This window comes from Lathyrus oleraceus, chromosome 7, assembly GCF_024323335.1.
Source record: "Lathyrus oleraceus cultivar Zhongwan6 chromosome 7, CAAS_Psat_ZW6_1.0, whole genome shotgun sequence".
NCBI classification, from domain to species: Eukaryota; Viridiplantae; Streptophyta; class Magnoliopsida; order Fabales; family Fabaceae; genus Lathyrus; species Lathyrus oleraceus.
The window spans coordinates 115,001,760-115,013,732 of record NC_066585.1 but is presented as its reverse complement, the minus strand read 5'-3'; the positions used below and the strand labels follow the sequence as shown (position 1 = coordinate 115,013,732).

The following is an 11,973-nucleotide window of genomic DNA, read 5'->3' as shown; positions in this document are numbered from 1 at the left end:
CTTCAACTCTTCTGTTTTTTGATGTCGCCAGCCTCTTCATTGATTGTGTTGTGGGTTGGCAATGATGTTTTGAAAGTAGCATTGAGCCATAGTTGAAGTAACAAATATGGGCCAACCAATAGTAAATTTGATCCTAGCTGAATATTCTTGAGGGTTTCCATGCCTTCTCCTAAAGACTCGTAGAGATAACCTAGAACCATCTGGATGATGCAGAGTTTGTGTCCAGCGTGTAATTGGTTGGCCATGGTCAAGAATTTCTTTGCCACTTACAAAGATTTTGAGCAGAATATGCATCGAGATAGCTAGAGTGCGAGGAAGGCGATATGCTATTTGTCAGAGACCTCTTTAGTATCCTTGTTGTGGCGATCTGAGATATAGTGGGTAAAGGTAGATCGATTGCAATCGAAACCAATGGTGTCCTCGATCATGTAGTTGGGATCGAAAGTGTCTCTAGTTGGTCGAAGACTAGTGATAACAGCAATATCGAAAAGAGTTGGAGTCAACATTCCACAAGGGAAGTAAAAGTTGTTATGAGTACTATCCCAAAAGTAGGGAAGCTATCAACATGGTTTGGCAATAGCCAGGGCCAACCTTCGACAATTGGATCATGTCGAAGATTTCCATTTCTTTCCATGTTTGAGCTTTCTAGTTTTTTATTTTTGTGAGCCAAGACAAGTAATTTTTAGGATCTTTAGACAAGGGGCAAGAGCGAAATACTCTAAGAGCGTTGCTCATGTAATCTAAGTTGATAGGTCTTTCTATGGGCTCAGTCAAAGACTTTGCCAGGGTATTAACTACAACATTTGGTTCAACACTCATAGTCTTATCACTAGTTTTAGATTTCTTCCTACTAGCTATTGGTTTGGTTCAGTGATAAGTTGGAAAGTACTCTTTGAGTCTTTCAGGGTTAGCATTAATATTTGGTAAAGGACCTGCAATTGCATGCATTTTGCTAGAGATTGAGATAGGAATTAATACATGTGACTGATAAATACGTCATTTCTCTTCTTCAAGAGATGGCTTTGGAATGTATTGTTGGTTTCCCACGACTTTAGGACCTAAGATCTTATGAACAAGAGGAATGGATACTTGTTTCTTGGAATCTTTGGAGTTCTTGGTTTTTGACGCCATTGATGATGGAAAATATGGAGGAAATTTGTTTTGTTTAGAGAAGAGGACGAGTTTTTTTTCCTTGTGATTCAGAATGGAGAAAAGTTCAGAAGAATGAAAGAAAGAAGGTGAAGTGAGGTACTTATAGTTGGATGAAAAAAATGTTTCATTTCAAAATTTTGACGATTGTTGAAGATCGTGGGACGCATGTTGATCAGAGAAAGAATGATTAGATGGTAGCAGTTAGCATGACCTATGATCTCCTAGGAAATAGGAGTGTGATGATTAACTAAGATTTTCGCACGTCTCGATGAGACGTTTGAAGAAAGATGGTCATAATAACCATGAAGTCATAGCAATAAAGATATTGTTGCGTCAAAACATTTCAAAAAATGCCTTTTTCTCCATATAGTCGAAAACGACATTTTTGTGGGGCAATTTGTTAGCTGGAATTTCAACGTTGGAAAAGAATATTGTTTTCGACGAAGAGTTGAGAAGGCATAGTCGAAGAATAATTTTTTTGAAGAAGGTTTAGTTTGGGACTTAGAAATATTCTTGGATTCAGATTCACTTTTAGACGAAGGTGTCTGCTTGGAGTTGCGTTCGACGAGCGTGATTCAAGTTAAGGCTCATAATCGTTTTTTGGTCTTATTCGTTTCTTGAGAAGACACATGGAAAGAAGTGAGTAACGAAGTCCATGCAAACTAGAACGTGCCATCTTTTAGATAAGAGACCGTTTTATTACCGTTATTTTAGATTTACTATAAATAGGGATCTTAGTGGTTAAGATTGGGGTGTTCCATTTTGTACAAAAACTCACATATTACTCAAAGTATCTGTGTTATTGAGAAACGAGTTCTTGAGTGCAATGTACGTGTGATCACGATTTTTATACTTTTGTATCAAATCATTTATAATTCTATTATTTACTTTCTTTGTAAATTTACTTTGAAGTTATTTACATTGCCATTTACATTTATGCGTTTCTTTACAAACACGTAAACATTATTTGCAACGAAAAGAACATTGTCAAAATGTTCATAAGTGAAAAAAATTGAAGAGAATTAAAGCATATATCCTAAGATTAATCTAGTCGATCCTGCGAGTAAACAAAATTATAGAATTTGGAAGACTATCGCTTGTTTATCAATTTTAACGGCAAACACCTGGTTTGCATCTTTAACCGCTTAACCGCTTATGCTTTATTTTTCATTAAGGACTAGTTTTTATCATTAGATATTAGTTTTCATCATCAAAAGTTGTTGTCCTTCTTAAAAGCATGTCACCTAGAAGTAACCTGCAAATCAAGGTTCCACTGAGACATCCAACTTGCAACCAAGGCAACGTAGATTACTAGCCAGGCTACAAGATTGTGTTCTAAGTAACAATCACAACCCATATTATGAAGATATTATTAATTTTTCTTTATATGTAGATCGTGAGACATAAAATTTCGAAGAAGCCTCGAGTCGTTAAAATTGGAGAAAACCCGTGACTGAAGAAATCAATGCAATTCAGAAGAATCAAACATGGGAGTTGACAAATTTTCCAACAAACAAAAAGCTTATAGGAGTGAAGTGGGTGTACAAGACAAAGTACAAACCCAATGGTGAAATTGATCACTTTAAAGCAAGGTTGGTGGCTAAAGGGTACAAACAAAAACCAAGTGTTGATTAGTTTAAGGTATATTCTCTTATTGCTAGGTTAGACACTATCTGCACGCTTATTTCACTCTCAACTCAAAATAGTTGAAAAATACATCAAATGGATGTTAAGTATACATTTCTTGATGGTACTTTGGAAGAAAAAGTATATGTTGAGCAACATGCAGATATGTAGTTAGAGTAAAAGAAGATAAAGTTTATACATTGAAGAAAGCGTTATATGGCTTGAAGCGGACGCCAAGAGCTTTGTATAAGAAGATTAATTCTTATTTTCTACATAATGGTTTTCAAAGATGTTATGATGAGCACATATTATATATCAAATACATTGATCCTGGAGATGTCCTTATTGTGTGTCTATATGTTGATGATTTGATTTTCATTGGAATTAATTCAAAGATGATTGCAAAATTTAGAAAGGCTATGGCTATCCATTTTGAAATGACAAATTTGGGCTTAATGTTCTATTTTCTTGACATTGAGGTCATTCAACAAAATGATGAGATTTTCATTTCTCAAAAGAAATATGCTAGTGATATTTTGAAGAAGTTTAAGATGGAACATTCAAAGCTAATTTCTACACTAGTTGAAGAAAAGTTAAAGCTTATAAAAGATAATGAGTTCAAAAGGATAAACTCAACCCATTATGAAAGATTGATCGAAAGCCTAGGAAATTGACTGCGACAAGACTAGATATATTATATGGAATTGGATTGTTTAGTAGATTCGTGGAAGAAGCACACGTTAGTCATTAGCAATGAGCAAAGAGGATTCTTCGTTATATCAAAGGTACTTTGACCAAATGTATTTATTATGCTAATAATTATTATGTGAAGCTTGTCGAATACACATACGCTGATTGGGAAAACGATATAGAAACAAGAAAAAGCATGCCAAGATATGCATTTCATTTGGTTAGTGGTGCAATATCGCGGTCTTCGAAGAAACAACTTATTGTTGCGCTTTCAACATTAGAAGCAGAATATTTTGCAGGAATTGGCTTTCCTACTTAAATAATGTGATTGTGAAGAATTATAAAAGTGATACACCAAAAGTAGAATAGTCCAACAAATACATTTTGTGACTACAAGTGAACTATTTGGTTGAGTAAGAATCCATTTTTTTATAGATGATTAGAGATATTTTCCATTGATTAATACTTCTTATCAACTCATCATCATTTTTAATTTCATTATGAGTAGCTAAGTTTTTTTTAGATTAGTTCTTTTTGAGAAGAACCTAATTATACTTTGTCGGATTATATGAATGTTTGATGTTGTTTGAATTCCCTTTTGTTATAATCATTATTTAATTGTTCTTGTTCTTAATGTGTTTTTGTGTTGATAAACGTGCAAATTGATTTCAGATGAATAGAGATTACTGCATGTACGTCTACTTATCCAAATTATGACAATTGTTCAACTTAGTAATCAACTAGGAATATGAAGCTGTAACTCGTGGCTTTTGAACGAACTTAGAAACACCTAATTTAACTTTGAATTGATATAAGAAATTAGGGGATTATTGTGTAAATTAGTGAGTTGTATACCGAGGAATTGAGTACAATGGCATTATTAATTCTCCGTAAGATTGTAGCATAATTATAATTCATTTGATACATAATTCATCAACATGTATAATAAGAGGATTCGATAAAATGATCTAATCACCTTTCCTCATCGAACTTTATTACGTTAATTTTCTCGTTCAAGTTTTCGTACCAAATCACTATTGAAAACCCCCAGTTATTTATTTAAAATTGCATTGTTATTACCAGGTTATTGAGAAAAATAAATAAACAAGAGAAAATCTGAGAGAAAGAGTGTGAGAAGTGTGAAAATGAAACAAGTTTTTGAAGGATAAAAAAGTGCAAAGGGATATCTATTTATAGCCTAGAGGCTGGCTCAAAAAAAGGAAAGAATTTTATGGCTTTTTACAACTTGTCAATCGATTGGCAGCATATACCAATCGATTGATTGTCTTCAAATTAATCGATTAGTTTCCTCAAAAGGAAATACAAGAGATCGAGTTGTTACCAGCCATTAAGGCCATGTCCTAACCGATTAGGGGCATTTTTTTAACATTTCCAATCGATTGCCATAAGGTGTCAATGGATTGGCAAAAGCAAAAACTTGCCCATATCTTTTCTGACAGTTCCTAACTTGTATGACACGACTTCAAAGTATTTTTGAGAATGTTTTCTTGGAAAAATAAGTTTGAAAACTGGCTTATGTGTGTGTAATTTAGCAATGCACTTTTACGAGAAATCCCTTTTGTTTTACAAAGTATTCACTCAGACTAATCGAGATAGAGATTTCTTATACTTTAAAACTTATAGTCAGGTGCTTTCTTTTTTGTAGACACTTGCTTGAGTTCACTTGAGAAGTGACTTGAGTTACATTTCATTTGGTTGCCATCATCAGATAAGCAATTCCATCAAAATCTAATATCCCGGTTTGCATCTTTAACCACTTATGCTTGATTTTTCATTAAGGACTAGTTGTCATCATTAGACATTAGTCTTCATCATCAAAAGTTATTGTCCTTCTTAAAGACATGTCACCTAGAAGTAACCTGCCAGACTACAAGATTGTGTTATAAGTAACAATGACATCCAACTTACAAAGACATCCAACTTACAACCAAGGCAACATAAATCACTAGCCAGACTACAAGATTGTGTTATAAGTAACAATGACGACCCATATGATGAAGATATTATCAATTTTTCTTTATTTGTAGATTGTGAGACATCAAATTTTGAAGAAGCCTAGAGTGATTAAAATTGGAGAAAACTCGTGAATGAAGAAATCAATGCAATTAAGTGAATCAGACATAGGAGTTGACAGATTTTCCAACAAAAAGCTTGTAGGAGTGAAATGGGTGTACAAGACAAATTAAAAATCCAATGGTGAAATTGATCACTTTAAAGCGAAGTTGGTGGCTAAAGGGTTACCAAGTATTGATTACTGTAAGGTATTTCCTCTTGTTGCTAGGTTAGACACTATCTGCATGTTTATTTCACTCTCAACTCAAAATAGTTGAAAATGCATCAAATGGATGTTAAGTATGCATTCTTGATGGTACTTTGGAAGAAGAAGTATACGTTGAGCAACATGCGTGATATGTGGTTATAAGAAAAGAAGATAAAGTTTATACATTGAAGAAAGCATTATATGGCTTGAAGCGAGCACTAAGAGCTTGATATAAGAAGATTAATTCTTATTTTCTACATAATGATTTTTAGAGATATCCTTATGAGCACACGTTATATATCAAATAAATTGATCCTGGAGATGTCCTTGTTGCGTGTCTATATGTTGATGATTTGATTTTCTTTAGAAATAATTCAAAGATGATTTCAAAATTCATAGAGGCTATGATTATCCATTTTGAAATGAATGATCTGGACTTAATATTCTATTTTTTTGGCATTGAGGTCATTCAACAAAATGATGAGATATTCATTTCCCAAAATAAATATGCTAGTGATATTTTGAAGAAGTTTAAGATGGAACATTCAATGCTAATTTCTACACCAGTCGAAGAAAAGTTGAAGCTTATAAAAGATAATGAGTTTGAAAGGATAAACTCAATCCGTTATGAAATATTGATCGGAAGCCTGAGAAATATGACTATGACAAGACCAGATATATTATATGGAATTGGATTGTTTAGTAGATTCGTGGAAGAAACACACGTTAGTCATTTGCAAGGAGCAAAGAGAATTCTTCGTTATATCATAGGTACTTTGACCGGATGTATTTATTTTGCTAATAATAATAATAATGTGAAGCTTGTCATATACAAATACAATGACTTGGTAGACGATACAAAAACAAGAAAAAACACGCCAGGATATGCATTTCATTTGAATAGTGGTGCAATATCGTAGTCTTTGAAGAAACAATTTATTGTCGCACTTTCAACCGTAGAAACAGAATATATTGCAGCAATTGGTTGTCCTACTCAAAAAGTGTGACTGAGAAGAATTTTAAAAGTGATAAACCAAAGGCAAATATATTTTGTGACAAGAAGTGAACTATTTCCCTGAATAAGAATCCAAATATTTTAGAGATGGTTCAAGCATATTAATTTTCGATATCATAAGATGAAATAGTTTAGTATTGTCCACGTAAAGAACAAATTGCAAATATACTCTACAATGCCCGTGAAGATTGAACTATTCTACAAGTTAAAAAAGAAATGCTTGGTGTTAAAAAATATAAGTCTAAAAGACTGTAGAAAAGAAATGGTAATATTCTTCATGATTAAGAAAAACTACCTCTTTATGAAAACATGTCGTGTTAATGCAGGCGTTTATGCTCTAAATTAAGGATAACACAAAGTAGTTTATAACACAATACATTTAAATTAAAACTATTGAGATTTTCACGACTATAACCGTAAGTCCTCTTCAATGGACTTGAACAACATTATTATGAGCATATATATTTTCGTCATATATTATATTTGATATATCTAGCTGTTTTGTGAGTGGAAGTCTTTTTCATAATTTAACTTTTTATTGACTCCAATGTATTTAATTTTGTAAAAATAAAATAAAATAGCTTACTTTTGAAATGGTACAAACAATTCAATAAATTTATACATGATAAGTTAAATAGGTTTAAACATAAATAGATGAAGAAATAAAACCATGCATTTAATTAAATAAACTTTGATGACAAAAAGTAACGACAAGGGTTTTAAATAAACTTTGATGAGAAAAAGCGACAAGAGTCGACAACGACAAAGGCTGAAGAAACAAACAAAACACAACTAAAAAACAGTTGCAACTGATAGAAAAAAAAAACAAGAGAAATGCCACATGCATGATAGAAGAAAAGAGACACAAATGAAAACACTGAGCAATGTTCCTAGTTATCACCGTAGACTCCAATCCTGTCGATTATATTTGCCACAGTCTCCTTGCTTTCTCCAAGAACTTTCACACTCCTACTTAGCTTTTCTCTCTTGCCAGAAATAGATGGAGATTCCTCAAGGAGCCTCTCAACACCACCCCCGAGTTCATTACAGATCTCCTTATGTAAATCAACATCCAGAAGTTCATTGATGCTAAGCATCAAATGCAAAGCAATAACATCAATGAGCCTCCTCAACACAATCTTCCAATAAACAATTAATCTCGCCTTCAAGTCAAAAGCGTCATACAAATCATTCTGACAGTTCCTCAGATGATTAACTTCAATGTCACCAAACCCTTCAAGCTTCACAGTACTTGATCTTCTATTAGCATTCAAAACTTCTTTCACAAATACTTGTTGATGCAACATCAACTTGTTATACTCCTGCAAGTACTCTGGATTACAAGTGTAGTCCGTGTGCTTCTCCATCTCAACAGCTTGCAACACATGTTGAATGGAGATCTTCTTCTTCTTAGCAATAAGACGCTCCACAGCTCGACGAGTCGAGACCTGCAACTGGTAATAATTTGCAGAATGACGACTCAAAACAGAAATAACAACAGTTTCCAAATAACACCAAACGCTATCGACAAAACGTATTGGCATATAAGAAACCCCATTTACTTTTCTCTGAAGTAAAGTAAGAAATGCAACTCTTGGCATGAAATTTGGAAGACCTATAAACTTGGCTTCCTCAAGAACTTTTATTTCTTCCATTAGAAAATCCTTTGTTGAATTACTTTCAGGACAGTTTTGAAGTTCCTTTTGGTAGGAATTAAGCATTTCAACTAACCTAGCAGTACAATGCATTTGTTTATCTTCAGAATACTCTTGAAAATCTCCTATCAGAAGAATCTTTCTAAGAGACTCTCTAGAAAGAGCAACAATTTGCATAAAAGCAGACATAGCATCCGCCAAAGAAGACAAATTGGCAGGCAAGTTTTCCAACTCCTTTACACTATTATTAAGCTTCTCATTAATCTTCTTCATAATCTCCGGCAATGTTTTTGATATAATCATAGCTTGGACATGAACAAGCTTCTGTGCCAGAACAGGAATTCCAACGATAGACTTGTCTATTTTTGAAAGGAGGGAATGAGACTCAAAAAGATTCTGCTCTTCATTTCTAGCTTCTTCATAAGATTCGTCGCCGATTCTATTCCTTACGCAAACATAACCAAGACCAATGTTAACATCGTCGGCTGTCACCTTCTCCAACAAACCTTCAGGAGACCTGTCAGCTTTTGTAACGACTGCCAAAGTTCTCAAACCAGTTTTATCAACAGACTGAGACATCCTGATGGACTCACATGTTGTGAAATCAACAGTAGCAGAAAGAACATTTAAGATAATGCTTTCTTCAGGAGTTATATACTCCATGATGATATCCTTGATCTGGTCGTAGATATTATCCGGCTGACCATGAACAGGTACACGAGTAATTCCCGGAAGATCAACCATAGTTAAATCAGGCACACCGTTCTTCTTCACAATCAAAGTCAAAGGGTTGTTGGAAATTCCTTTAGCGGTACCAGCGAGCTCTTCAGTAGCTGTGTTGATAGCATCAGAGACATTTGCTTCATCAGTTGAAACTTTCTTGCCATTATACTCCAGTACAAGCTCTGGCTGTTGAAGTGAATGATTCTGAAGACGCATAACCAATGGTACCCTAGTGCAGATTCCTTGACCACGGGGCAAGCTGATACCAGCAAGAGATTCCAGAACGCTTGACTTTCCAGAAGATTGGTCGCCAACAACAACAATGGTTGGTAACTGTATTCCCTCTTTGGCAATGTTGAGACGCCTTAGATTTTCAAGGGCATCAAGAACTGGACGTATCTTTTCATTATAAGAAGATACAATGGGTGCAACAGATAGTGGTTGAGGTTGATCAACATGGACCAATGCAACTGATGATTCACCATGTTTTGTAGCCTTTGTGGAGGAACTCTTCTTTCCATGTGCCATTGTTAGGAAAAGTAAGGTGATAGTGAGGTTATGCAGAGAGAAAATACAATAACTGTTGGTCAATGAGAGCTTATGATGAATGGAAGTTAAGGTTAAATGCATATTTATAGAGAGGAGAGAAACTTAAACGGATAGTAAAATGAAAGGATCGTTTGGTATTTTGCAGAGAGGTTTTCAGGGGAATTGGAGTTACAGTTTGGATATTGGGTTGTTCAAAGTTTTGAGTTATTGAAAGGTTCCTTGTTAAGTGCATGGTAGTAACTCCTCTAAGATTATATACGTAGTTCCAATGCAATCACCGAAGGAGTACCTCATTTTGTTTAGCCAATAGACAATATTGCACCATACTCATCATTATTTCCATTATTACGCGTGCCTATAAAATCAAATACTACAAGGAAAATTATATGCTGAATGACAAAAGGACCCTAAACTTTTCCATTACCAAGTAGGATTATATCATGCATTAACTCTGACAAATAAAAAAGAACTCTAAACTCTTTGTTTGTCATGTAGGATTATTTCATACATTAACCCTCTGATCAATAAAAAAGAACCCTAAATTTTTCGATTGTCATGTAAGATTATATCATGCATGCAAACTTACATATAGGGCGATTTAGGCAAAAAAAGATATCCTGGAGGATTGAAAACCCGAAATGGTGGTCCATGCAAAAATTAGGGATTAATTCCAAGGTAAAAAACTGCATTTTCAGGCATTTATCATACCCTTGAGGATGAAGAATCAATCCACCTGACTTTTTCAGAGGCAAGGTACTCGGACCGTCAAAGACTTGAGGATTATAGCAGTGTTGAAACTCAATGGAAACTTAATTTTTATTGCCATTATATCTTTATACACAGTAATTACCTTATTAAGGAATTGCATCTTTATGTACAGTTGTCCATTCAAGGGTCAAATCAATAAAAAGAGAAATTTTTTCATCAAAGATTGTGCCCAAATTATCTTTTATTTTTATCTGTTTGTTTGCAAAACGTTTTTATTACTGATAAGCATCGTTTATAAAATTTAGGAAAAAACATTTGAACAAAATGATAAAATTACTCTTGAGATATCAAAAGGGGGATACTCATAGCCTTCAAAATTGTTCTTACTGCTAAAAGATGTTGGATCATTCGTAGACAACCATGGTCATTCCCATTACTAACAACTCAATTTCCTTTATAAATGTACTCATGTGTATCCAATCACTGACGAGTCCCTAGCGCAATTTTGGCAAAAACATTAATAAAACATTGCGTAGTTAAAAGTATCGAGTGTTGAAAATTCTGAACCGCTCAACAACTTGAAACGCCTAAACATATTTCCAATTACCAAAAAAAGGCATCAGAGCCTGATTTCCATTCGTCTCTCCGACAACATAAAGTCAACACCATTGACATCTTCATCAAAACAAAACTCATTAACCGGGGCACCAAAAGAACCCTTATCTTCAAGAAGGGAGAGCAACTTCAAAAAGACATACCCAATTATCCATTTTGCATTCCCACTTGCATCACATGCATCAGTCCATTCATAATTTTCCTGCCAAACAGGAATTTCATCAAACACAATCCTATTGATCATCAGCATACCCCTGCATAACACTCTTGTAGAAATAAGGATTTAACAAAAAGGATAAAAAAAATCATTCACATTCCAATGTGCACATCCTAAATATCCCCAAGCAATCGCATACTTGCATATATCGCATGCATTATTCCATGCATGGTACTTCCATCCAAAGTGGAACGTCATACCAAAAAACAACATAACATAACTCGGGATCCAGGGGCATTCATATGTATCCCAAACTTTCCTCATAAAGTCAATAGAGTGACTACTTTGCGTGTGCTCGTAAAATTATTTCCCATCAAGTCTTTCTTCAAAATTTTGTGGTTAATAACGATATCCTCCAACATCTTTGCTATCATTGCTCCCCAAGAAGAGGTTACCCTAAAAAGTCTCTTATGAGCTTTTCCCCTGCAGAGTATTTCTAGTAAATCTCCTCTAGAGAGAGTCTTTTCTGAATCATTTCCCCAACAGACGTACATATAAGATATTGCTTCATTAATATGAAGAATCTCATTTGTTCTTAGAGATACTGCTCTAGTATCCTCGAAGAGTCTTAGATTCAATTAAGATATCATTCCCTTGTTGGAATATCTTGATTATATCATATAAGATGTTGCTTCGTTGGTCCGGAGAATCTCATTTATCTGTTTGAGATACTGCTTCATTAATTTGAAGAATCTCATTTGTTCTTAGAGATACTGCTCTAGTATCCTCGAAGAGGCTTAGA

The 11,973-nt window shown here is 34.3% G+C and overlaps 1 protein-coding gene across 1 annotated transcript; it reads right to left on the bottom strand.

Moving 5' to 3' along the window:
* Positions 1–7,603: 7,603 nt before the first annotated feature.
* LOC127101000 (dynamin-related protein 4C-like) lies at positions 7,604–9,878 on the bottom strand. Its single transcript, XM_051038308.1, has one exon. The coding sequence runs from the start codon at positions 9,770–9,772 to the stop codon at positions 7,655–7,657; it is 2,118 nt and encodes a 705-aa protein (XP_050894265.1). The 5' UTR covers positions 9,773–9,878; the 3' UTR covers positions 7,604–7,654.
* Between the last annotated feature and the right edge of the window lie 2,095 nt (positions 9,879–11,973).

Bases quoted from the DNA above. Each gene is read 5' to 3' on its own strand.
- LOC127101000 (XM_051038308.1), bottom strand. From the start codon at position 9,772: ATGCATTTAACCTTAACTTCCATTCATCATAAGCTCTCATTGACCAAC.